Below are 27,936 nucleotides of genomic sequence, written 5' to 3'. Positions count from 1 at the left end.
TAGTCACATGTACATCCAAACACACAGTGAAATGCATCTTTTGCGTCACGTGTTCTTGGGGCAGCCCACAAGTGTCGCCACGCTTCCGGCGCCAACACAGCATGCCCACAACTTCCTAACCTGTACATCTTTGGGATGTGGGAGGAAACTGGAGAACCTGGAGGAAACCCACGCCACAGAGAGAACGTACAAACTCTTTACAGACAGTGGCCGGAATTGAACCTGGGTCGCAGGCGCTGTAATAGCGTTACGCTAACCGCTACACTACCGTGCGAGGCAGGTTCTGCCAGGTGGAGGAGAGTGTTAGTAGTGGGGAATTGGTTGGATCAATGTTCTAGAAAGAAACGAAGAGCCCTCAGGCTTTCCTGATGGCGAATTGGACTGAATGTTCCTCCGGCAGCTTGTTTTTTGCTCATTTTGATAACCCGATTATGATGAATTCATCTTTTTTTTAGAATAGTAATCCAGTCCTCTGGATTACCAGGTCAATAATTTAACAACTTTCAATAAAACTGAATGACAGGCCGAAACTTGTTGGTGTTTCCTTGTGTTTGCAGCATTTTCTGGTTGAGCTCCCAGGAGCTGGCAACGTCATCATGTGGTGGTGGCGGCTGTCCAACGGAGGGGGCGCTGCAGCGCACGGTCCCCTTTAATGGGCCGACGGGAAATGAGAAGCGGGGCTGCGCCTTTAAGGGGCCGGCGGCTCCAGGCTCCGGGCCCGGGTCTCTCCGCGCCGGCTGGGGGAACTCGGCGATGCCGCTGGTGCTTCTGTGCGGCCTGCCCTGCAGCGGGAAGAGCCGCAGGGCGGCGGAGCTGAGCGAATATCTGCGGGAGGTGGCGGGCAGGAAGGTGGTGGAGGTGGGAGACCGGAGCCTGGGGGTGGAGCGCAACGAGGTCTATGCGGGTGAGAGGGGGAGTGAGGGCGAGGGGTGGGGTGTAGGAGGGGGGTGGGGGTGTAGGAGGGGGGTGGGGTGTAGGAGGGGGGTGGGGAGTGAGGGCGAGGGGTGGGGTGTAGGAGGGGGGTGGGGAGTGGAGGGCGAGGGGTGGGGTGTAGGAGGGGGGTGGGGAGTGGAGGGTGAGGGGTGGGGGTGTAGGAGGGGGGTGGGGAGTGGAGGGCGAGGGGTGGGGTGTAGGAGGGGGGTGGGGAGTGGAGGGCGAGGGGTGGGGTGTAGGAGGGGGGTGGGGAGTGGAGGGCGAGGGGTGGGGTGTAGGAGGGGGGTGGGGTGTAGGAGGGGGGTGGGGAGTGGAGGGTGAGGGGTGGGGTGTAGGAGGGGGGTGGGGAGTGGAGGGTGAGGGGTGGGGTGTAGGAGGGGGTGGGGAGTGGGGGGTGGGGAGTGGAGGGTGGGGGGTGGGGTGTAGGAGGGGGGTGGGGAGTGGAGGGTGAGGGGTGGGGTGTAGGAGGGGGGTGGGGAGTGGAGGGTGAGGGGTGGGGTGTAGGAGGGGGGTGGGGAGTGGAGGGCGAGGGGTGGGGGTGTAGGAGGGGGGTGGGGTGTAGGAGGGGGGTGGGGAGTGGAGGGCGAGGGGTGGGGTGTAGGAGGGGGGTGGGGAGTGGAGGGTGAGGGGTGGGGTGTAGGAGGGGGGTGGGGAGTGGAGGGCGAGGGGTGGGGTGTAGGAGGGGGGTGGGGAGTGGAGGGCGAGGGGTGGGGTGTAGGAGGGGGGTGGGGAGTGGAGGGCGAGGGGTGGGGTGTAGGAGGGGGGTGGGGAGTGGAGGGCGAGGGGTGGGGTGTAGGAGGGGGGTGGGGAGTGGAGGGTGAGGGGTGGGGGTGTAGGAGGGGGGTGGGGTGTAGGAGGGGGGTGGGGAGTGGAGGGTGAGGGGTGGGGTGTAGGAGGGGGTGGGGAGTGGAGGGTGGGGGGTGGGGAGTGGAGGGTGGGGGGTGGGGTGTAGGAGGGGGGGTGGGGAGTGGAGGGTGAGGGGTGGGGTGTAGGAGGGGGGTGGGGAGTGGAGGGTGAGGGGTGGGGTGTAGGAGGGGGGTGGGGAGTGGAGGGCGAGGGGTGGGGGTGTAGGAGGGGGGTGGGGTGTAGGAGGGGGGTGGGGAGTGGAGGGTGAGGGGTAGAGGGTGGGGAGTGGAGGGTGAGGGGTGGGGTGTAGGAGGGGGGTGGGGAGTGGAGGGCGAGGGGTGGGGGTGTAGGAGGGGGGTGGGGTGTAGGAGGGGGGTGGGGAGTGGAGGGTGGGGGGTGGGGTGTAGGAGGGGGGTGGGGAGTGGAGGGTGAGGGGTGGGGTGTAGGAGGGGGTGGGGAGTGGAGGGTGAGGGGTGGGGTGTAGGAGGGGGGTGGGGAGTGGAGGGTGAGGGGTGGGGAGTGGAGGGCGAGGGGTGGGGTGTAGGAGGGGGGTGGGGAGTGGAGGGCGAGGGGTGGGGTGTAGGAGGGGGGTGGGGAGTGGAGGGCGAGGGGTGGGGTGTAGGAGGGGGGTGGGGAGTGGAGGGCGAGGGGTGGGGTGTAGGAGGGGGGTGGGGAGTGGAGGGCGAGGGGTGGGGTGTAGGAGGGGGGTGGGGAGTGGAGGGCGAGGGGTGGGGTGTAGGAGGGGGGTGGGGAGTGGAGGGCGAGGGGTGGGGTGTAGGAGGGGGGTGGGGAGTGGAGGGCGAGGGGTGGGGTGTAGGAGGGGGGTGGGGAGTGGAGGGCGAGGGGTGGGGTGTAGGAGGGGGGTGGGGAGTGGAGGGTGAGGGGTGGGGGTGTAGGAGGGGGGTGGGGTGTAGGAGGGGGGTGGGGAGTGGAGGGTGAGGGGTGGGGTGTAGGAGGGGGTGGGGAGTGGAGGGTGGGGGGTGGGGTGTAGGAGGGGGGTGGGGAGTGGAGGGTGAGGGGTGGGGTGTAGGAGGGGGGTGGGGAGTGGAGGGCGAGGGGTGGGGTGTAGGAGGGGGGTGGGGAGTGGAGGGCGAGGGGTGGGGGTGTAGGAGGGGGGTGGGGTGTAGGAGGGGGGTGGGGAGTGGAGGGTGAGGGGTTAGAGGGTGGGGAGTGGAGGGTGAGGGGTGGGGTGTAGGAGGGGGGTGGGGAGTGGAGGGCGAGGGGTGGGGGTGTAGGAGGGGGGTGGGGTGTAGGAGGGGGGTGGGGAGTGGAGGGTGGGGGGTGGGGTGTAGGAGGGGGGTGGGGAGTGGAGGGTGAGGGGTGGGGTGTAGGAGGGGGGTGGGGAGTGGAGGGTGAGGGGTGGGGAGTGGAGGGTGAGGGGTGGGGAGTGGAGGGCGAGGGGTGGGGTGTAGGAGGGGGGTGGGGAGTGGAGGGCGAGGGGTGGGGTGTAGGAGGGGGGTGGGGAGTGGAGGGCGAGGGGTGGGGTGTAGGAGGGGGGTGGGGAGTGGAGGGCGAGGGGTGGGGAGTGGAGGGCGAGGGGTGGGGTGTAGGAGGGGGGTGGGGAGTGGAGGGCGAGGGGTGGGGTGTAGGAGGGGGGTGGGGAGTGGAGGGCGAGGGGTGGGGTGTAGGAGGGGGGTGGGGAGTGGAGGGCGAGGGGTGGGGTGTAGGAGGGGGGTGGGGAGTGGAGGGCGAGGGGTGGGGTGTAGGAGGGGGGTGGGGAGTGGAGGGCGAGGGGTGGGGTGTAGGAGGGGGGTGGAGGGCGAGGGGTGGGGTGTAGGAGGGGGGTGGGGAGTGGAGGGCGAGGGATGGGGTGTAGGAGGGGGGTGGGGAGTGGAGGGCGAGGGGTGGGGTGTAGGAGGGGGGTGGGGAGTGGAGGGCGGGGGGTGGGGTGTAGGAGGGGGGTGGGGAGTGGAGGGCGGGGGGTGGGGTGTAGGAGGGGGGTGGGGAGTGGAGGGCGAGGGGTGGGGTGTAGGAGGGGGGTGGGGAGTGGAGGGCGAGGGGTGGGGTGTAGGAGGGGGGTGGGGAGTGGAGGGTGAGGGGTGGGGTGTAGGAGGGGGGTGGGGAGTGGAGGGTGAGGGGTGGGGTGTAGGAGGGGGTGGGGAGTGGAGGGTGAGGGGTGGGGTGTAGGAGGGGGTGGGGAGTGTAGGAGGGGGGTGGGGAGTGGAGGGTGGGGGGTGGGGTGTAGGAGGGGGGTGGGGAGTGGAGGGTGAGGGGTGGGGTGTAGGAGGGGGGTGGGGAGTGGAGGGTGAGGGGTGGGGTGTAGGAGGGGGGTGGGGAGTGGAGGGTGAGGGGTGGGGTGTAGGAGGGGGGTGGGGAGTGGAGGGTGTGGGGTGGGGTGTAGGAGGGGGGTGGGGAGTCGAGGGTGAGGGGTGGGGTGTAGGAGGGGGGTGGGGGGTGTAGGGGGGGTGGGGAGTGGAGGGTAGGGGGTGCTGAGGGTAGGAGGGGTGGGGGGAGTGGCGGGTGAGGAGTGGGGTAGTGGGGGTAAGAGGGATGGGGAGAAGGTGAGGCGAGGGGGTTGAGGTGGGGAAAGGGTGTGGTGAGGGGGTTGAGGGGAGGGTGGGGCAAGAGGGTGTTGAAGGGAGGGGTGGAGAAATGTGGGAGGGAGTGGATGGTGAGGGGATTGGGGGTAAGGAGAAGGGAGATGGGACGGAGGGGAAAATTGTGAGTTGAGGGTTGTAGGGGTAGGGAATGGAATATTGAGGGGTGATGGGGTTATGAGAAAATTATAGGGTATTATGGGGAATTTATGGGGAATTAATGGGGTATTGTTGGAGAATGAGGTTTAGGGGGAATGGGTTATTGGGATGGGGATTCAGTGGAAGGCTGGAGTTGCAGGTGAAGGGAGGGGTGAGGGGTATTGAAGGGGAGCATTCATAAAATTTGGGTGAGGGTCTTTAGGTTGGGTACTGTGGTGAGGTCCCACAAACATTTTTTTTTAGTTATTGACCAGAAAGTGGGGTTGAGGTTTTTAGTAATGTGGTTTTGCAAAATAAATATTGTTCGGGACAGTATGATATGCATTACTACTCAAAATTCTATCGTGGGATACTTCAAATTCACCTGAGGGGGCATATGGGGCCTCAGTTAACATCTCAGCTGAATGATGACACTTTTGCATCTGTATTGTGAATACAGAACAGTACAGGCCCTTCGGCCCACAATGTTGTGCTGACATAGCTAATCCCTCCTACCTACAGAATGCCCATGTCCCTCCATTTTCCTCTCATTCATGTGCCCATCCAAGCCTCTCTTAAAAGCCCCCAATGAGTTTGCCTCCACCACCCTATCAGGCAATGCATTCCACGCATCCACCACTCTCTGAGTAACAAAAACTTGCCCCTGTGCTGTTGCATTAGAATGGTTGACTTTTTTTGCAGTGTGTCTAAGTCTTTTGTGTGGGAGTTCAACACAGTCTTCTGACAGGTATGAAAATACTTCCCAGAGAGCATCAGTTTGACACCAAATCTGGAGTCAAACCAAATGGCAATTCTGGTATGGCTGTCAGTTGTTGCTAACAGAATGAAAGTGACTATAACGTGTCAAGTGTAGAAATGACTCTGGGGAGCTTAGAAGTTTGCATGAATTTTGACAGAGTTGGAAAATTTAACAGAATAGGCATGTATTTGGAATTAAACAACGAGACTTCAGGAAGCAAGCACTCCCTTCAGGGGAAGTCCACGAGAAATAGGAATATGAATCAGCCTTGCAGCCTGATCAGTAAGATTGTGGCTACTCTTCCTCAATTTCTCCTTGTTGTTCTATCCCCAGATCCCTTGATTCTCTTAGTGTCCAAAAATCTATGTATCTCTGAACTGAATATACTCAATAACTGACCAGCAGTCCTGATGGTAGTGCCAAAGATTTCCATCCATTTGAGAAGATTTTCCTTTTCTCAGTTCTGGATGGCTGATCCCTTTTTCTGTGAATGACCTGGTTTTTGATTCCTTAACCAGCTATGCAATTTGAGCCAGAATCGAGTGTAAATAGGCAAGTCCTGTCAATGTATCTAGCTTTTGCTTCCATAGAAATCCTAATCTTATCTGCTGTCTATGAAAGATTCCCAGTTTTTTTTTAATCACCATTTTTCTACTCTTAGGCTGTTTCAAGCTGTATGTACAGTTTTTTTGCTAGTTTAAGTCCAGATTTAAATTAATACAGTGCTCTAAATTTTTAATTTCTATTCTATTTAGTATCTTTACCAGGGCTTCTTTAATATGTCTCCTTCCCAAAGAGTACAAAGTTTCCTATCTTTGTGCTCAAACCTTTAACTTGGGGGCTTCAACTCATCTGTAGTCTACACGTCTTGAATGCCATCCTTACCTTGGGAGTTCAAAACTCATCATAGAGGTCATTTGTGTTTGTCCATGACTATAGCTGGATTTCTCAATGTCTTGAGAATGAATATGAAGCAAATCAGTTGAGCCCTCAGCAATATTTTCGGAGATAATGGTTTGTATTTCTGCTTTGGCCTTTAACATGTGACTTGCTCTTGGGATTCTATCTACGGTGAGCCAGCTTTCAGGAGGTAACTGTTAATACGAAGATTTCCCCTCCTTGTGCCCCTCTCCTACACAACAACAGAAGCAAATTATCATATTTGATTGACTCCAAAAACTTTATCCTGGCTGGGTTATTCTTCTAAAGTTCCTAAAATGTTTACATGCACCTGAGACAGAAGGTGGGTGAAACATCTGACTTGAAAGACAGCTTCCCTTGTGTTCATTACATCTTAGATCTTGGAGTTGAATAATTGTTTTGGGAATGATATAGCCTACTCATTGGAGCCTGGTTAGTGTAATTAATGACTCAATGCTGGAGATGTAGGCTTGGAAGAGGATGCTGTCATTGGTTTGTTTTGGCTGCAAGTGGATTTGGAGGATTTTTTCGAGACAGCATTAAGTGGTACCTCTCCAGTGCTTTAAGGTGGCTGCTTTAGGTAATCCATGTCTCTGAGGTATATAGAAAGGTGGGATCACTGCTGCAAGCTTTGTGCTCGGTTTGGGGTCTTAATTTTTGACCATTCTTTTCCTCAGATGGTCAAGACCTGCATTGGAGCGATGGTGACAGTCATTAATCTGTACTTTAAATGAGATGTGGTGCCATAGTTTCCATGGTCTTGTTGTGGACCTTCATTGTAAGGGCGTGGTGTTGTATATTGGGGGAAGGTTGTATATCGGCGTGGTGTTGTATACTGGGGGAAGGTTGTATGTCGGCGTGGTGTTGTATACTGGGGGAAGGTTGTATGTCGGCGTGGTGTTGTATACTGGGGGAAGGTTGTATGTCGGCGTGGTGTTGTATACTGGGGGAAGGTTGTATGTCGGCGTGGTGTTGTATACTGGGGGAAGGTTGTATGTCGGCGTGGTGTTGTATACTGGGGGAAGGTTGTATGTCGGCGTGGTGTTGTATACTGGGGGAAGGTTGTATGTCGGCGTGGTGTTGTATACTGGGGGAAGGTTGTATGTCGGCGTGGTGTTGTATACTGGGGGAAGGTTGTATGTCGGCGTGGTGTTGTATACTGGGGGAAGGTTGTATGTCGGCGTGGTGTTGTATACTGGGGGAAGGTTGTATGTCGGCGTGGTGTTGTATACTGGGGGAAGGTTGTATGTCGGCGTGGTGTTGTATACTGGGGGAAGGTTGTATGTCGGCGTGGTGTTGTATACTGGGGGAAGGTTGTATGTCGGCGTGGTGTTGTATACTGGGGGAAGGTTGTATGTCGGCGTGGTGTTGTATACTGGGGGAAGGTTGTATGTCGGCGTGGTGTTGTATACTGGGGGAAGGTTGTATGTCGGCGTGGTGTTGTATACTGGGGGAAGGTTGTATGTCGGCGTGGTGTTGTATACTGGGGGAAGGTTGTATGTCGGCGTGGTGTTGTATACTGGGGGAAGGTTGTATGTCGGCGTGGTGTTGTCTATTGGGGGAAGGTTGTATGTCGGCGTGGTGTTGTCTATTGGGGGAAGGTTGTATGTCGGCGTGGTGTTGTCTATTGGGGGAAGGTTGTATGTCGGCGTGGTGTTGTCTATTGGGGGAAGGTTGTATGTCGGCGTGGTGTTGTATACTGGGGGAAGGTTGTATGTCGGCGTGGTGTTGTATACTGGGGGAAGGTTGTATGTCGGCGTGGTGTTGTATACTGGGGGAAGGTTGTATGTCGGCGTGGTGTTGTATACTGGGGGAAGGTTGTATGTCGGCGTGGTGTTGTATATTGGGGGAAGGTTGGTGGAGAACCTTTGTATGTGGAAGCTTTGAGCAAGGTCCTTTCTCAGTGAATGAGTGGATGGTGATAGGAGCTCTGCTCTGAATGTAAGCATTACACGATTTTGTCTGCGCCTTGCAGTTCAATGACTGAGGTTGGAATGACCTTGATTCTGAAATGGAGGCAATGTACGATGTGCATTGAAAAGTTTCCCATTCATCCTGTAGATTAGCTCCGCTCCAGCAGGAAGCTTTTTGGAGATGAGGTGCAGCACAGGCAGAAAGGGTTAGTGTACTGACACAGCCTCACCTAGGTTTCCTTGGCAGTTGTTTGTGGTGGACGTATTGGTTATAGCCATGTTGCAGATTCCTAAGGAGAGCTGGTTTTGAGAAAGTCTCTCCATATTCACTCAGAAATCATAGTATCAAAAAGTCCATGTATAACATAAGAAATATAACTATGGCAGAATAAGGAAGAGTTTCACATATAAGGCAATGAAATAAGATTTAAGAGATATTAACTTTGCAGTAGATGGTAGTCAGGCCACAGTTTCACCTGCTGTATCTGGTACCAAGTTATGAAAAGACCTATAAAAGTGCACATTACAAACTTGTCAGAAAACTACCTGTGTTGGTAAACCACTTACGAGGTTGAATAGAGAGAGAGACTCTTGTTTGAGAGTCCATGTACTCAAATTTTTTTAAAGAACTAAAAGTAACATTGGTCATTTTTGAATTTTCTCCTATTTTACTTGTGGATGTGATAAATCTTGTGTAAAATCCTTGTCTTGACCACTGCTCTGGCATTCCTAAGTGTTTCCAAGCAGTTGAATGCTTTATTCAGGAGTGAGAAATACAACAGGCATACTTCAAAATGTCTTATTAACACAAGCTGTGTGAATTCAAAGGAGGTGATAACCAGGTTGTGTCCAGTAAACTCATTACAAAATCCCAGATAACTTGAGTATCAATGCAGTAATTCTGGGGAAGTTACAAAGATATATCAAGAAAGCTTCACTTCTGCACCATAGAAAGCATCCTATCTGGATGCATCATAGCTTGGTATGGCAACTGCTCTGCCCAGGACTGCAAGAAACTGTAGAGAGTTGACACAGCCCAGCGCATCACGGAAACCAGCCTCCCCTCCGTGGACCCTCGCTGCCTTGGTGAAGCAGCCAGCATAATCAAAGACCCCCATCCACCTGGGTTGTTCTCTCTTCTCTCCCATCAGGCAAGAGCCTGAGGGCACATACAACCAGGCTCAAGGACAGCTTCTATCCCACTGTGATAAGACTATTGAATGGTTCCCTTACACAATGAGATGACTCTTGACCTCACAATCTACCTTGTTGTGACCTTGTAACTTATTGTCTACCTGCAGTGCACTTCCCTGTAGCTGTGACACTTTACTCTGTACTGTTATTGTTTTTACCTGTACTACCTCAATGCACTCCGCACTAACCCAATGTAACTGCACTGTGTAATGATTTGATCTGTATGATCGGTATGCAAGACAAGTTTTTCACTGTACCTCGGTACAAGTGACAATAATAAACCAATACCAATGTATAATTGTACAGTTGCCACCAAAGGCCGTGCTAGTAAGAAAAATCCTCATCCAAATCCCATTCTAGGATCCCATGGCATTTTACCACTGCTTTCCCCCTTTGACCATCATCTTCGTGATTTTTTTTTTGTGCCGAAGTATTTGACATTGGGATAAACTGAATAACATATTGTCCATGGGTTCTATTGAAAAAGCACCATTTAGTTTGGTATGTGTAAAGTTTTCGTGTGAGTAAGAGAGACCTAAATGTGTCTTTAACCAGTGGTCACTTTTTGCATTTCAGATTCTCGGAAGGAGAAGGAGCTCCGGGGAGCTTTGAAAGCAGAAGTTGAAAGGTAGTGTGAGATTATAACTTTGCTATTAGGATATAAAAATCTTAATTGTAGCTTTTTCTTTGTAAATCATGAAACTAATCATGCTTTTAAATGTTTTGCAATTGGTAGTCTGACTGGTATTTGCTCCTTTTGGTTGCACTGTAGTGTAAACCAAACACTGCCCATGCCAAGGAATAAATTCTTTTTACCTCTTCTGTGTACACACCTGTCCTATACAGCCCATGCATGTATCTTCTGCCATAAATATTTCTTCTGTCTCCTGTCTGTACATTGCTTGGCATTCATCTGCTCCAGCTCTCTGAAAATTGGTCCTTTCAAATACTGGCATTTCTCGGAGTGTGCAAACTAACACGGTTACTGTCAAATTACTTTTTCTAAGAATCTAAGACAGAGCATTGTGAATTATTACATGAATGGTTCAGCAAAGCATACAATATTAACTTTTTGCTCTATTGTGCAGTAAACAATTTGAATGTGAATGTAGGAGGAATGATAAATACTCATAGATGACACCAAAAATTGGTGGTGGTGTTGCTTACAAGGAGAGTAGGCTTAGGTTACAGGATGAGATTTCTGTGCTCATTTTATCAACTTATCAATGATGATGGAATTAAATCTGGATGAGTGATGCACTTGTGTAGGACTATTAAGGGTTGGTCCCCAGGGAGTATTGAAGAACAGAAGGACCTTTGGTGTACGAGTCCAAGGATCTTTGGAAGTGGTGGTACAAGTGAGATGAGATGAGATATCTTTATTAGTCACACGTACATCGAAATACATCTTTTGCATAGAACTTCCTAACCCATACGTCTTTGGAATGTGGAAGGAAACCCACGCAGACACAAGGAGAATGTACAAAAGGTGGTTAAACATAAAAAAGTGGTTAAGAAAGTGTATGGGATACTTGTCTTCATTAGCCAGGGCATAGAGTAGACTAGAGATTAATGGTTAAATAATGGTTAATTAAAACATTGGTTAGACATAGCTGTAGTACTTTGTGCAGTCTGGTCACTGCACTATGGAAAGGATGCAACTTCACTGGAGAAGGTGCAGATGAAATTCACCAGGATGTTGCTTGAGATGGAGTGTTTCAGTTACGAGGAGAATCTGGGAAGACTGTGTTTGTTTTTCTTGGAGTGAATGAGGCTGAAGGGGGAACCTAACTGAGGTAGACAAAATAATGAGAGGTGTACGTGGGGTGGATAGTACAAAACATTTTCCCATAGCAGAGGTCTAAAACTAAATAGCATGGGTGTAAGGTAGGAGCAGGAGATATAGAATGGATTTGAGGAAGAATTTTTCTTATCCAGAGGGTGGTTGGATTCCAGAACACGCTGCCTGAGGGGGTGGTGGAGGCAGAGACTCTTAAAACATTTACGAAGTATCTCCACGAGCACTTGAAATTCCAAGGTATAGAGGATTTGGGAGGTTCCTGAAATTATCCTTCCAGGGATTTGCACCATTTTGGTTCCTTTTTTTAAAAAAGAAATGTGGCTTAGCAATAGATAGGCTAATTACCCCTGTCAAAATAAATAAAGCAGCAAATGACTGCCAGCCTGCTCTCACTGGCAAAGTTGCCAAAGTTCAGGATCCTTAATGGAACCTACTGCATGTTTCAATGCCTAGTGTTTGGAATCCAAAGCTCCAAAAGGTTAGGTAGTATTTGTAATTGATTGAGTGTAACCAGAACCTTTCTTGATCTTTGTGGTCAGAACTGTCTCCCTTAACAATGTAAGAGCAAAACTTCTGTCTGTGCCTGGTTATGGCAGTCTGTCATTCTGACATCCGACCCTCGATGCACATTTGGATTGTGAGACTTTTTTTTTGTTATTTTTGTCGTCCACTATCAGGCTCGATACAGTGGCATCGGAGACTTTTATGCAGTTCTGCTGCTCTCATGGTGCTCAATTTTCTTGTGGTTGAATGGAGCCCTGTTTTCTGATTCTAAATGCAAATTTCACACTATTAGTGGTGTCCAGCAAGACTAGCATCTTAACTTGGATAAAAGTAACCCACCACAACTAATGAGTGTTGACAGTACCTCCACCATGTGCCACTTAATCCCTCCTGGCCTCCTCTATATCACAGACTGTTCCTTTTGTTCTCCCTCTTCATGCCCGAAACTTAACTCTTCTTTATCTCTAACTTTCCCCGGTTCTGATGAAGGGTCATCAATCTGAGACATTAACGCTGCTTTTCTCTCCACCGATGTTGCCTGACCTGTTGAGTATTTTCAATGTTACTATTTTTATTTCAGATTTCTGTCATCCACAGTACTTTGCTTTTGAATTAATGACTGTCCACACTTGATAAGATGGTTATTAATTGGAAGTGTTTTTACTTGACAATATGCTGTGTTGCTGTTTTCAGTTGTGTGCCTAGACATTCTCTCCACAACAAAGCATAACAATGGAATGGGGCTTGTACACACCTTTACCCGTAGACTATCGGTTAGCATTTGGAAGCAAATCATTCTCATACCAGGGGCATACTTAAGGCGGGGAAGGAAGACTTATTTTCTGCCTGGCTGTTACATTGGTATTTTAGATGAGATTCAAAATGTGCCTGATACTTGTACTATCTGGTGCATGTTCATGTTGTGCTTTAAACCTGTTATATATCTTCATTTCCCAGAAAAATCAATAAAGAAGATGTAGTAATTGTGGATTCTCTAAATTACATCAAAGGTATGGAATGAACATTAAATTGGTTTATTGATGTACAGATGCCTTTCTAATTTGAGAGCAGTGGTATGTGAAATGGATTGGTGGGTGATGCAATAGTCATCCCACCTTGATGGCCTGAGGTAGATTAAAGATGGGGATCAGGTGATTACCTTCTGAAGGCTAGAAGGCAAATAGAAGAGTATCTAGAGCTCTGACTTAAAAAACAGAACACGCTGAAAATATTTGGGACAGGCAGCAGCTGTGGAGAAAGAAACGGTTCACATTTTGGGTCAGTGTGAGGTCATCGATCCAAAATTTTAACGCTGTTTCTCTATTCACTAAGAGCGAATTACTTCACATGACAGTGGTTTGACTAAGATTCATAATGTCTACATATATATTTTAGGATGGTGCCAATGTGTTACTTGGCTGAAAATGTATAATGAAATACTCCCACTGTTCACATTACCAATTTGTAATATCCTGAGCAGTTTGTTCCCTAACCTGTTTGTTGTACTTGAGACATTTAATTATAAAAAGAGGGTCAACTATTTCCTACTTTTATTTTTTAATTTGGGGCAGTGGCAAGGATTTGAGTATCTGCAGCCAAAAACCATTAGGAATTGAACAGAGTCTGTTCTGCTTCTAAATGATGTAAGAATTTATGTACTCACAATAATTAATCTTTACAGTAAAACACAGTTAATATTACTTCCACCAGGTCAGTAGAATGGTTGTAGCTTTGGTTTAGTTGTATTCTAGTTCCTAAGTTAGAAGGATGTGGATTAGAGTCCCGCTCCACCAGTTAAACTCCAATCCAGGACTGAGGGTGTGCAGAGCCATTGTTTGGATGAGATGTATTAAACCAAAGCTTTCCAAATGGGGTAGGAGATCTCTTCTTCCTGGGCCTGGCTGAGGTGGCCATTCACAGATAAAGGTATTGGGTTTGCCCCTCTTCAGGGAGAGGGAGCATGGAGTATTATCTGGCTTGCCGGAGGCCTTCTGGGACTGGTGGGTGCCACGGGCTGGATTTCATCCAACCTCACTATCTCAGAGAAGGTCAGGGAAGTTGGCCAAGCCCCATGAAGAGGTAGGTGATCTACATTTGTGACGTTGCTTCAATGCTAAATACCGGCTTGAAGATCAATGAGAATCCTCTGCTCTTCTTTCCAAAATTGCCATTGACCTTTGAGAGCTGATGGGGCTTTTGTTTCAAGTGTGATCTCAAGGAGTGCCTGTGCAACATTCCCTCCTCTTCACTGAAGCACAGCCCAGATTAAGTGGTCTTGAACCATACACTCCTGGGGAGCATTGATTTGGGTATTTAGTGTGGAGGTGGTTCTGCAATACTGTCCAACTGCCAGTCTGTGTTATCTTTAGAGAGTGCTCAATCAGCAACAACAAAATCCCATTCATAATGGATTGGCCGGTTTGCCTTTTTCAGATAAAAATCTTTGCTAAGAGTGTTGCTGAAATCCTTTGTGTCCATAATGTCAGGCAATTTGCATTTGGAAGGCTACCAAAATGCCTGGCTCCAATTTTGTAAAATTGAGCTTAAATAAAAGAAATCTCTGGAATGAAGAGTACTTCTCACAATTTCTGCTTTTTACCTATTCTCTTCTGAAAGATAATGTACCTGCAAATATCTGGATATGAAAAGTTAAACTGAGCTAAATGACGTCTCCTACTGGATTCAAAATGTTCAAAGTGCTTTCTCAGATACTGACATCTCTGGCATAAATGAGAGCCGCCATCCTTGAGGATGGCTTTGTTCTGCATGGTTTTGTAGGTTCCTTGGGTGGCTGATGAGGCAAATATAGGAACTGCAGACTCCCTGCTTCTCCCCAACCCCCACCCATACAGATGGGGGAGGAGGTGCCTGACAGGTTGGGTTGAGGGTGGTGCATTCCTACCATTTACAAAGGGCATGTATTGAAGATTCTAAATATGTCCCTTTGCCATCTCCAAACCCACCTAGTTTTTAACAAAAGTCTCCTGGGTCCAGTGTGGAATGCCGTGCAATCATTTTCTGTAGGATCATGTGCCAATCAGCATGAAAGACAGGTGGGAGTTGTAAAACCAAGGGTCCCCTTCCCTCCACAATTGTGACCATAAGCAGTAATACTATGGTCAGTAAATAAAGAGTAAACTGCTGGGATTCTGCTAATTATTCTACAATCCACATGTTGAATGGGAAATATTCCAGATCCCATGCCACATCTCACCTGCCATTAACATGTCTTGCTGCCTGGTCATCTGGGCTGGAGCTCAGACTGATACCAATGTCTGATTATCAAGTCCATTGTCAAGAAGGTCTGGAAAAGGGTAGCTTGGGACCATAGAGGTTTGTCCTGAGCAGCTGCATAACAGAGGACTCTGATATATGGGCAATTCCAGGGGACACATACTAGACAAACGTCAACTGCTGCTGGAAGACCATCAACTCTGTGAAAGATGCACTTTGGTGTGCTTGAAACTTGTTGGCCTTTCTGTACAAGGAGATTTCTGCAAGCAAATGCTGCTACCTGGCCCACTCCAGGGTGCAGGAGTATGTGCTGAGGGGCGCGCTGAAGCTTGGTGCAGCCAACACAGAGGCTCTGTGGGGGAAGGACCATAATCTTGGGTCCTGTCACTACTGGATAGAGGACCTCTTGAATGCTTCATTTGTGTATTGCTTAAAGAGGAAACATCTGTGGCACTGATGTGTGGTGATAACGTTTATTGATTTGATGGTACAATGAATGTAGAGAAAGATGGGAACTGATTTGTATTGTGTTTCCTGTATATTTTTAATAATGTAAATTATTGAAATTTAAATAAAAACTCAGGTCCATCAAGAGGACTTAATATTTTAATTACAAGGGGAAAGAGCTGGGTGCTGTGCATTGATTTTTAAGTGCCGATGTATTTAATTTCAGTCCCATTTACAATTTTGTTAGGATGAAATATTTTTAACTTGCTGTCTCTGGCCCTCTCAGTAGCCTTTAATGTATATGCTGTCTCTTTACCAACTAGATACATGGAGGTAATAAGGGAGGTATGAGCCTGCGATTGGTACGCAGGCGACATCTAAAGAACATGCATGTTAAGGCTTGTGAAGAAGCGGCCAATTTAGCTTGTCTGAACTGACGAGTTCTGTTGATGGAACCTTGCAATAAATTAGCAGCTGAGCGGATAATGGGGCCAATTAATCAAGAGGCCAGATCAGAATGACTTTTGATCTAGCATTTCTTCTTGAGATGTGAAAATATTGACTCACTGTGTCTAATTTTGTTACAAATATGTGAATTGCTCTGACTGTTCTTTTAAATATAGGTTACAGATATGAACTGTTCTGTTTAATAAAGCATGCACAGACTCCACATTGCTTGGTAAGTAGCCATTAAATCTTTTCCTTTGTAATGAAATGTGAATGACTGCAGGTTTTGTATGTTTTTTTTAATACTACAGCTGCTACCTCAGTTCTGCTTGAATTCAAGACCCTCATAAATCCTCCCCACTTTGCTGTCTGTTCCTCTTGCTAAACCAGGAGACCAGACTACCTTCATGCACAAATGTGAATTGCAAATAATTGCACTTGAGTCTTATTTTTTTTTTGATCTGAATTACTTTTCTGTATTTAGTCACCAAATGGAACAACTAAGATTTCTGGTAAAACCATTGAATTCTTTTTTTTTAAAATTACCTTTTCTCAAAATTCCTTTCTCTCCCCTACAAACAATTGCTGCTTTGTAATATCCATTCTCCACACATATAGAAAAAATAAAGCTGTATTTATTTAATGCCTTTTGCATCCTCCACACACACAAATGCTTTACAGGCAATGTTACTTTTCCATTGTGAAGTTTATTCATTGATGTGCAGATACATTGGCAGCAATTAGTGCAGAGCAAGCTCCCACAAACGGCGGCAAACTGTTTAGCTTGTGTTGATTGAGGATGAATGTTGGTCAGAACACTGGAGAACTCCGATTTATTTTCATGGAATTTATTAATCTCTGGGAAACGGGTGGGGGAGAAAGTCTTGGTTCAGTGGCTCATCTCAAAGGCTGCTTCTCTAACATGGAGTGTTTTGAAAGGTCCGTCTAGACCAATTGGTCAAATCCTAGAGTTAGGATCTAACCTGCAACCTTTGGTCTGATAGCTAGATATGAGTCAAACTGGCACTGTTGACCACTGTTCTGACATTGACATTCACATGGGCATTGCATGAGGTTTTGGAAGTCTTTATAAAACCATGGAAGTGTATCCAATCATTTCCAACCGTGAAGAGAATTGGGGAGGAACCAGTACATGTGATGCAAAAGAAAAGGAGCTCTCTTCATACTTCAGGGTGTTTATAGCCTTTGATCCACTTTTTCATGTGTTGGGAGGAAGAATACTAGACAACTAATCTGTATGCAGGAAGATCTTGAGAACACTAATGTGTAATGACAAGGTAAATTAGCTTTAAGTGAACGATTGCATGACAACACAACACAAGGGGAAAAACTTGGCTTCTTAATCTTTCCATTGCAAATTCCTGGCATGACCAGTCATGTCAGTTCCTCACTCTCGCACTCTCTTCCCACCCCCATACTCATTCGAACCTACCTCCTTTCTGGGCTGCATTCAGTCATGCTCCACCCTAATGGTGTCATTAAACCTGCTGGTAAAGGAGTTGGATCTTTGTGTGGATAGAGGCAGTGTTGCTCAGTGAATGGAATGCCAGTGCTCTGTCCCCTTCTGTCTCTCCCCGAACCACACACTTGCCACTGAACCTTGACTGCAGTTTTGCGGATTGTCGCTGACTGATCGATTCGCTCTTCGATCTCAACAGTTCCCCAGTCTCTCAGGATCCACCTCCTACCTAACCTCACCAAACAGAACAGGGATATGGGCCTAAAGTGGGTCAGCAGGATTAGCATAGATAGACAGCTCCTGTTTAATGCGGAGATTGGGTCTTTGATGTTGTTGCTGTTGTTTCCAGATTCACTGTGAGACTGCAGCTGATGTCTGTTCATCGTGGAACCAGAGCAGAGAGCTGGAGAAACAATACTCCCAGGAAATGTAAGCCCACTGGTGCTCTCCCCAGTGTTACTTGTGTAACACCCAGCCTGGCAACTTCCCAACAACAGGCTTGTTGATGGTCTAACTAAGAAACCACTGCATTTGACTCGTTGATCTGGTGCAGTGTTAGTTCTGTGCTGTTTCATTTTCTTGATATATTAAGTAGTTCTGGGGTAAAGTTTCACTGGCCCCTTATTGTGATTATCCATGGTGGTTATTCTGATGATGACTCCTGGTTGTTGGGTGACTGAAGTGCAAGCTAGTTTGTGGAAGCATTGATGCTGATCCGCTTTCCAGAGCCCCTGCTCCAAATTGGGGAGAGACTGTTCACTAGAGGCCATTCAAGGTTTAGGAATGTTATTACAGATATAAGTAGTTGGCCTCAAACTTGTTCCACCATTCGGTGCGATCGTGGCTGATCTGTGACTAAGCTCCATGTACCTGCCTTTTTTAGTAAATTTCTTGTACCTTTGCGAGGTTTTGCTAATTAATGTAAAGTTAGAAACTTTTAACAAAGACACCAATTGTTGTTTGCAAAAATGTGTTTCATAGTTCAAGACCAGGTCTAATGAACTACCTGATGATCCCCTTGCAAACTCAACAGTGGGATATATTCCGTTAGCCTCAGTGCCATTAGGTGTGACGTCTGATCGATCATCATCCATGTTGTACTGCTGTTTACTATGCCATGCACCCTGTTTTTCACCAGCTCTAAGTCCTGAACATTATTGAATGCATGCAACTGAGGCACCTCTGCTGTAGTATCCTTGGTAAATGAGGATGGTGCCAAGGATCAATGAACAATAACAGTTTAATTTTGCTTGCTACAGTTTGCTTGAACATTACGCAAGTAGATCTTAAATCAAGCTATAATCTCATAAACTTTTGGATATTATTGTTTCAATATTGGGGCAAAGGATCCATTCATTCAAACTTGTCTAACTAAAGGTGGTTCAGTTCATTTACTTTTATTTGTTTTCAGTCGCCCAGCATTAATACATTGAATTCACAACATGCCATTTCCTCAATTATATTTTATCATATCTTCTTTTGATATAGGAGGCTATTCAGCCCAGTGAGTCCAAAGCAACCCCAGAACAATCCCATTTTTTTTTTCTCTCTCTCTTCCCACCCCCCCCACCCCACTTATTTTCCTGTAACTTATTCTCTCTCTCAAGCCAATCAACTCCAGCCTGGTTTTTTTTCTACCACCCACCTACACTAGGGGTAAACTAAATTAGTTGGCAGGCATTTGGAATGTGGGAGGAAACCCACACAGTCACAGGGAGAACATACAAACTCCACACACATAGCAGCAGTGGCCAGAACCGCTGGAGCGGTGAGGCAGCAGCACTACCTGCTGCACTACTGTGCCCACCACCTGTGCCAGAGTTTATGCTTCAGTGCTCTTCATCTCAGCCTATCAGCCTGACCTGTGTTTAACCAGCTTCCCAACCTACACGTCTCTGTAGGGCCACACACACACACTGCTGGAGGAACTCAGCAGGTCGGGCAGCATCTATGGAGGGAAATGAACATTTGACGTTTCAGGCTGAGACCCTTCATCAGGACTGGAAAGAAACATCGATTTATCTAACTTCTGGTAACCATCCCCATTTCTTTGTTTCCCTGACCACCCCCTTGGTTTTTCCCTATCCCTCTGGCCCCTTTACCCCCTCTCTATCCCCTCCCTCACCCACCTCCCCCCACCTCCTTCCCCTCCTTCCCTTTATTCCATGGTCTACTCTCCTCTCCTATCAGATTCCATCTTGTTCAACCCTTTGCCCCTTCCACCTATCACCTCCCAGCTTCTCACCTCATTCCCACTCCCCCTTCCCACCCCCTGCCCCCCACCTACCTACCTACCCTCCTCACCTAGATTCTCCTATCACCTGCCAACTCCTTTCCCTGCCCCCACCCCTTTTATTCTGGCTCTGCCCTCTTTCTTTCCAGTCCCGATGAAAGGTCTCAGCTGGAAACATCGACTGTTCACTTCCCTCCGTCGATGCTGCCTGACCTGAGCTCCTCCAGCATTTCATGTGTGTTGCTGCAGATTTCTAGCATCTGCAGTCTCCACATCTGTGTAGGGACAGATCTGCATCATTTCCCAGCCTCTGAAGCTGCTCAAGTGAAACGGAATTGAGCTGCCCCCATTGCTGCTCTTGCTCCTTCCTTTGTGTGTTGTAGTTGCTTGGGAAAAGTATGAACCCCCTTGGAGTGTTATACCTGTGGCTTTGTCACACCCATTTCTGTAATCTCCTCCTTCCAGAGGTCTTTTTCTCCTCTGTGACCCATTTTTAATTGGTCCACCATTATCAGCTGGATCTCCAACTGCCAGGATTTGAGCTCAGGAACTTAGTGTATCTCAGCTTCCTCCTTTTAAGATGATTCTTAAAAGCCTCTTTAACCCAGTTGTTTGTCTTAGATACTAATCTTTGTGTGAGTGTTGGATTTTATTTGAGGAGCCTTGAGAATTTTACTATATTCAAATTGCTGTACAAGTTGTTATTATTGCTGTAAATCCCTCCCAGTTACCTATTCAGCCTAAGCATTAACACTACCTGGTTTGAATGGGTTGTAACTGTTTGACTTCCTTGCAATTCCTTCAGTTTTGATGCACTGGTGATGAGATTTGAGGCTCCAGATTCCAGGAACCGATGGGATAGCCCGTTGTTCACCATTCAGAAGGACGATACCCTACCGTTTGAGGCAATAAGCGATGCAATCTTCCACAGGAAAGCCCCTCCACCCAACCAGTCAACGCTGAATGTAAGTGGGGAAACCTCAGTGCAATGGAATGTATATCCAGGGTTGGCCTGGACACTCCATTTATTCAAGATTCATTTCAAGGGAACTGTTACAAGCAAACCTAGAATAATCATGGTCGTAGAGTCATACGGCATAGTCATAGTCATACAGCACGGAAGCAGGCCCTTCAGCCCAACTCGTCCATGCTGACCTGAGCTAGTCCCATTTGCCTATGTTTGGCCCATTTCCCTCTCAACCCTGGCTATCCATGTACCTGTCTAAATGTCCTTTAAACATTGTAACTGTACCTGCCTCAACCACTCCAACAGTAGATATGTCACTGGCCGCAATCCCCACTGGTCCTCAGCAATCTAAATATAACCTAAAAACATCCTTCAAAAAAGAAAAGACACACAAACCTGCATTTATATAGCGCCTTCTATCACTGCGTGAGGTTCTGCAGCAGGAAAACAAATATTAACCCTCCATCCACTGCATGGTGTGAAGTAGAACAGTAAGAATGACTTGCTTTAGCAATTCAAGGACTCCAATGACAATGTCGTTCACACAACAGAACCCCAAAGCCTCGAATTTCTTGGTCACTGGAATATTTTTCATTTTCTTTGAATACTTCTGTGAATTAGTCATAAAATATTGGAGAGTGGAGGGGGAGTGGGTAAAAGAGTGCTTGACCACTCAATTGGCTAATAGTCTTGCGTTAAGCCATTGGAAGATAGTGCACCACAGGGGTGGCAGTGTTAGATGACCAGTGTTTCTTTTGTGGCAGGGGAAGGGAGGAAAGAGGGTGTTGCCTGATGCCAGAACGTCACACGATTAGAACTCCAGGGATGAACTCTCGACATCAGCCTCGTTTCATAGATTGTGTATTTTGTTCCCAAGATTTTATGGATTAAACAGTGTGTTATCACTTGGGATTATTCTCAAAAAGGAAAGTTATTTGATAGAAGTATTCTTAAATTAGAAGTTCTGTAAGGTGAAAAATGCTATAATGCTGGAGGAACTCAGCAGGCCAGGCAGCATCTTTGGAGAAAAGCAGGTGGTCAATGCAAGTTCTGTAAAATGGTGACCACAGGGCATGCATTTAAAGTAACTAACAAAAATATCCAAGGGAGGAGGTGATTTTTGTCAGTATGGGTTTTGATCAAGCATTTACTGCCTGAAATGTGGTAATTTTATTTGTAATTTGTAGAAGGGAGGGAGGAAAAAATTCCAGACCCACAAACAAAGAATCTTAAGCTGTGATATAAATTCTGATCAGGATGAAGATTTAAATGTGTAATCTTTTTGCATATTAAATATTTGGATAGGGCAGAAGAGAGGCTTCTTGATACTTGATTCCAATAACCAAGTACGATTTAATGTTTGTCCAACTTTTTTTCAGCAACCGCTTTCTTCTACAAACTTCTTGTACGAGTTGGACAGAGTTACACAGGAAATGCTGATGGTGAGTTATTTCCTTGTATTCTGGTCAGAACGGACTTGGTATCATTTACAGCACAAGAAAGGACCATTCGGCCCAACTTGTCCATGCCAACCGTGATGTCTGTCTACGCTGATCCCATTTGACGATATCCCTCTATGCCTTTCCTATCTACCTGTCCAAATGTCTTTTACAATTGTATCTGTCTCTTAGAAAATATCTTTATTAGTCACATGTACATCGAAACACACAGTGAAATGCATCTTTTGCTTAGTGTTCTGGGGGCAGCCCGCAAGTGTTGCCACGCTTCTGGCGCCAACATAGCATGCCCACAACTTCCTAACCCATACGTCTTTGGAATGCGGGAGGAAACCGGAGCACCCGGAGGAAACCCACGCGGACACGGGAACATACAAACTCCTTACAGACAGTGGCCAGAATTGAACCTGGGTTGCTGGCGCTGTAAAGCATTACGCTAACTGCTACACTACTGTGCCTGCCCTTCCTCTTCCTCTGGCAGTTCATTCCAGGTAACCACCATCCTCTGGAAAAACTTCTTGTTCCAGGATATTAGCATATCCTTCCCCATTCTTCACATCCTTCTTCCTGGTTAATACTGACAAGTATTCACTTAGGACCCCACTTCGATACCAAATGCCAATACCTGACATGTACTTCCTTGTCAAACCCTAATTCTTTTGTTAACCAAGGTTCCCTAGAGTTGCCATCTTTGCTTCTTATCCTCACAGGGACACACTGACTCTGCGCTCTTACTATCTCCCCTCTAAGCACCTCCCATTTATTGGATGTTGTTTCTCCCTCCTGCACCTGCTCTTAATCTACTTTTGCCAGGTCCTGTTTTGTGAAATGAGCCCTCCCCCAATTTAAGACCTTAACTCTAGGACCGAACTTGCTTCTTTCCATGACTACTGTGAAACTTACGGAACTATGGTCGCTGTTTCCAAAGGATTCCTCCACGGACACTTCCACCACTTGCCCATCCTCATCGCGTACAGCCCCTTCCCTTGTAGACATTCCAGTAACTGCTTTAAAACCCCCATTGAATGCATTGTACAAATTCTATCCCATCTAAGCTCCTTACACTAAGGCAATCCCAGTTAAAGTTGGGCAAGTTAAAATCCCCCACTACTACTATACTAATGGGTTTTACACCCTACTGTGATTTGCCTACATGTGTTATAATTCCGGCTGACTATTGGGAGGCCTATAGTATAGCCCTATCCAAATGATCACCCATCTCTTTAAGTTCTACGCGTACGTAACCTCATTGGCCGATCCCTCCATGATGTCCTACCTGAGTACTGCTGTGATGCTCTCCCCGATCAACAGTACGACATCCCCTCGCCTTTTGTACCCTCCTCTGTCACTCCTGAAACCTCTGTACCCTGGAACATTGAGCTGCCAGCCTTGCCCTTCCCTCAACCATGTTTCTGTGACTGCAACAATATTATCATCCCATCTGATCCACACTCTCAGCTCATCTGCCTTACCTGTGAGGCTCCTTGCATTAAAGTAAATGCTGTTAAGCCTGTCACCCCTCTCGTGTTTCCCCACCTGTCTGTCTCTCCTCTCTGTCCACTGGACTTGCCTGTTCTATTCTCTATACCTGCTGCACTGTCATTCTGGTTTCCACCTCCCGTCTCATAGACTTGCATGAGCAAACCTCCCTGCAAGGATATTGGTCCCCCTCCAGTTTGGGTGCAACCTGTTCCTGTACAGGTCGCCCCCTGCCCCAGAAGACATCCCAATGATCCGAACACCCAAAGCCCTCGCCCCTGTGCCAGCTCCATCGCCACGTGTACAGCTGTACTATCTTCCTATTTCTACACTCACTAGTGCATGGCACAGGGAGTAATTCCGAGATCACAACACCAGAGGTCCTGCTTTTTACCTTTCTACCAATTCCCTTTTCAGGAACCCCATCTCTCCTCTCGCCTGTCTTTAGTACCAATATGGACTATGGGAGGGTGAGCAACAATCCATTTTCGGAATGTTCTGCACCTGCTCCAAGACATCCTTGAGCCTGTTACCAGGGAGGCAACACACATCCTGGAGTCTTGCATGTGGCCACAGAAATGTCTGTCCCCCGGACTAGCGAGTTCCCTGTCACTACTGCTCGTCTAGACTTTGTCCTTCCCTGATGTACGGCACAGCCAATTGTGGTGCTGCTTTCCTCTGAGAGGCACTCCCCTGCACCCACTCCCAATAGTATCCAAAGTAGTCTACCTGTTAGGGGAATACCACGGGGGAGTCCTGGTGGTCACCCACCCACTGTCCGGCTGAACCTTTGTAACTGCGTCCCTGAAGCTCCCATCTGTGATACTTTCTGCCTCCTGTGTGCTCCTCAGTGTGTCCACCTGCTGCTTCAACCAATCTGTGCGGTCTGAGGGGAACTGCAGCTGGACACACTCCCTGCAAGCATAGCCGTCAGGGATACTTGACCCTCTCCCTGATCTCCCGCGTTTCACGAGCAGAGTACACCACTCCACTTACTGCCACTTCTACTGGTCGTTACTACCAAATTTAAAAGAAAAGATCTTCACTTATCATTGCTCAGCCTTCTTGCTGAATCCTCTCTTGTCAAAGCCCTCACACTTCAACCTCAAAACCAGCCTTTCCCAAAATGGTCACTCCCACTAGTGATGCCTCCCTTTTTCTATGCTGATCTTTGACACCAGGTCTGTTGGTAGGAAGAATAACTTGCACAGCCTTTTTAAACTCTCTCCTCGAACTCCTCCTTAACAAGTGCGGTTCCTGTGTTAGTGATTGCTTTTTCCAAAAGTGCTCTGGGACTTGCTGAGCTGCAAAAGAATTGTCATGTTCTTTCACACACTCTATCATACTAGACTGCTTCAGTACTGACCCCCTGCTTCTGGTCTGTGGGAGTTGGGTTAAATCTTGAGGCAGGTACAAATGTAGCATTTAAAAGACAGGCTCATGGATAGGGAGGGTTTAGAGGAATACAGGCCAAATGCAGGCAAATTGGACTAGCTGGGGTGGGCACTTTGGTTGGCATAGACGAGATGGGCTGAAGGGCCTGTTTCCGTGCTGTATAATTCTCTAACTAAATCCCATTGCCTGGTAAGCAAGGGGGATGTCAGAGGTGAAATAAGATATCTTTATTAGTCACATGTACATCGAAACACACAGTGAAATGCATCTTTGCATAGAAAGTTCTGGGGGCAGCCCACAAGTGTCGCCACGCTTCCGGCACCAACATAGCTGCCCACAACTTCCTAACCTGTACGTCTTTAGAATGTGGGAGGAAACCGGAGCACCCAGAGGAAACCCACGCAGACACGGGGATAACGTACAAACTCCTTGCAGACAGCGGCGGGAATCGAACCCGGGTCACTGGTGCTGTAATAGCATTACGCTAACTGCTAGAATAGTTTTTACTTGCTGTTGACTTCCAGACAGTCAGAATTTTCTAAACTTCAGTTCGCAAATAACTTTTCATTTCAAGCTGTAAACAGCAAGCTCCCTCTCAAGGAAGATGGATGCAGAGCAAAGCTCTTGGCCTAAGGAGCCAAGCTCGAGTGCGCTCCCTACTGTACTGATGTGGAAACTTTCCCATACTGCCATTTTCCCACACTTTTCATCCATACAGATGTCAAAGCAGGACTACAAATTCGGGCCAGTGTTGTGCAGAAAGCCCATGTTCAGGAGAAACTGGGTCAGACTATCCATGCTAACTTTACAACCACCCAACTGGCTGGGCAGTGGAGAGTGGGGTCTGTATTTAATGCAGCCCAGGTTGATGGGATAAAAATGTAACACATATTTCACCCATTTTTCTCTCCTGCTTCTGAAAACATTTGTCAGTACTGCAGTTTGAAATGTGAGTTTTCTTAAAATTTAACTTCAAAATACCATTCATTTAATTCAGGCAATATTAAATGCACAGAAGACAAGTGTACCGGGAGACCTGATTACTGTACCAGGAGCTAATGTGAAAATATCCTTTTGTATCTCAGAGGCAGCACTCTTCTGGGACAAATAGCATATGCTCAAGTTCCATTCCAGGGACTGGAGTACCAAAGCTAGACTGAATGGGAAGTAAAATCTGTTGCAGGTAGAATTCAAAGTGTGGAATTGTGAGGTCATGTATTTTAGATGTAAGGAAGTATTTTTTCAATATGAGAATCAAAAGTCTGTGGAGGAGCAGAGGGTTTTAAGGGTCTGGTTACAGCAGTCGCTTTATTTAAAAAAAATAATAGTGAACAGATTTTTTTTAAAAATACACAATTTGTGTTATTGGATGTGCATTTTACTGGGAGAAGTTGCTGTTTGTTTCTTTTGTTCTTTAAGCAGGCTGTTAACTGAATAAATTGACATTGTTTACTGTATGATAGACTGCAGTTTGTGTCCTTTGTAAGTCATTCGTCCTGCCTTGCCCTCCAGTTCATTGGCTGGGAGTGTTGGCAATAATTAAGGATGCATGGAATGTTAACCATCATCTCAGACTGCTTTCAGTTCTGACCACTACCTCGGGAAGTAAATGTTAGCGTTGGATGGGGAACAGTTGTATTGCTGTTCAAAAGGTTGAAATGAGTATCCTAATTCTCCCTTGAATCCAGGGGTGGTCCAATTGAGCTGTTAAAGATTTGATGTAGTGGAATCCAAAACCTAACCTTAAACGAAGGCTGAAATAAGACAAAATGCTGGAAATACACAGTTCAGACAGCTTCTGTGGGAAGAGAAACCATTAGTGTCTTCAGCCTGGAATGTCAACCGTTTCTCTCTCCACAGATGCCGCCTGACCTGCTGAGTGTTTCCAGCATTTTCTGTTTTTATTTCAGATTTCCAGCAGCTGCAGTTTGCTTTGATTTTTGTTCACCCAATTGAAGGCTTGCTGTCAGAAATTTGGTGGGGGGGGGTGGTGGGTGTTGAAACTCTGAAGGATGATATAAATGTCAGTCTTTTACTGGAAGAGATTTTGTTTTCATCAGAATGCTCATTGATGATTGTTAAACATTGCCATAAATGTCCTTGACTGTCGACACATAGAGCTGACGCGTGGCCTTCAGATGGCTGAACTTCGCAAGCTGAGGCGCCAGTTCATCAGCTACACCAAGATGCACCCCACAGAAAACATCGGGCAAATTGCAAATATGTTTGTACAGTACATTAACCGAAGCTTGCATTGACAAGCAATTAAAAGCTGCAAATCGGGACTTGGATTTTTTTTATTTGAAAATATTTTTTTGACTGAACTCTTCTGTTTCTGACTGGCATCTTGCATGTCTAAAGGAAGATCGTAGATCATTAGAGTAACAGAAACAGGCCCTTTGCCCCACCGTCCATGCCAATGATCAAGCACCCATTTATAGTAATCCCATTTTATTCCTTCCATGTGTTCCCCGCCACCCCAATCTCTCTCGCTCTCTCTACATGCAAACTCTACACGGCATCCGAGGTCAGGATTGAACCTGGGTCAATGGAGCTATGAGGCAATGGCTTTACTAGCTGTGCCATTGTACTGCCTGATATTAAACCCGTTTTGTTTTAGGGAGCAGTAGTTTAGTGCATGGTTCTTCAGAAACATAATGGGATTGCTCTGCTATTTCCTTTCATTCATTGGGCAAAGTGAATCTTTCTGCAAAAGGTCATTAGGGAACTCCCTAAATATTTCAGTTGCTCTGTTTTAAGTTTCACTCTGCTGAAGTAATGGTTTGAATTGATGCCATTCAATTAGCACTTTTATTTGCATATCTCAGCTTTCACTCTGGGTTAGATTTAGTCATCTGAAGCTGGGGTCCTCACAGGGTGGCTCTCTGCATGTCTTGAAGGAGAATCTATTTCTGTGCTGTGTTCCATCTTCGGGCTGACAGGAGTCCCAGACAGCCTGGCTCTCGTGTCGTGTCATGTCATGTCATTCTCTGTTCATCAGTCTCTCGGGTTGGCTGGGTGCTCGTGGAAATTGATACCACCCTTTCGGAGATGAAGCAGTTTCTTGGATGTTTTGTTTTCTGCTGTGCTATGAATAATTCAGAAATCACATGCTAAAATTCCATGGTCTCAGGCACTGCAATTGGCAGCTGTTTATAATGAGTGTTTAGAGTAGAATTATTTTAAAAAATTATAAAACAGCCTATTGCACTCACACTGGTCAAAAATAACTAATGAAACTGTGCATTCT

General features: G+C 47.3%; 1 protein-coding gene across 1 annotated transcript; it reads left to right on the top strand.

Moving 5' to 3' along the window:
• Positions 1–667: 667 nt before the first annotated feature.
• On the top strand, positions 668–26,971 carry kti12 (KTI12 chromatin associated homolog). The gene is made up of 9 exons (XM_052042591.1): positions 668–904; positions 9,819–9,870; positions 12,505–12,557; positions 15,852–15,907; positions 17,505–17,584; positions 20,194–20,353; positions 21,735–21,797; positions 25,684–25,755; positions 26,804–26,971. The coding sequence occupies exons 1-9, from the start codon at positions 754–756 to the stop codon at positions 26,942–26,944; spliced, it is 828 nt and encodes a 275-aa protein (XP_051898551.1). The 5' UTR covers positions 668–753; the 3' UTR covers positions 26,945–26,971.
• Positions 26,972–27,936: the final 965 nt, after the last annotated feature.

The sequence above is a fragment of the Pristis pectinata genome, chromosome 32, assembly GCF_009764475.1.
Source record: "Pristis pectinata isolate sPriPec2 chromosome 32, sPriPec2.1.pri, whole genome shotgun sequence".
Classification (NCBI taxonomy): domain Eukaryota; kingdom Metazoa; phylum Chordata; class Chondrichthyes; order Rhinopristiformes; family Pristidae; genus Pristis; species Pristis pectinata.
This window is presented reverse-complemented; position numbering and strand designations above follow the sequence as displayed.

Bases quoted from the DNA above. Each gene is read 5' to 3' on its own strand.
- kti12 (XM_052042591.1), top strand. From the start codon at position 754: ATGCCGCTGGTGCTTCTGTGCGGCCTGCCCTGCAGCGGGAAGAGCCGC. The intron at 15,908-17,504 runs GTAAGTAGCCAT...TGTTGTTTCCAG, and splicing joins CACAGACTCCACATTGCTTG to ATTCACTGTGAGACTGCAGC. The intron at 20,354-21,734 runs GTAAGTGGGGAA...ACTTTTTTTCAG, and splicing joins CCAACCAGTCAACGCTGAAT to CAACCGCTTTCTTCTACAAA.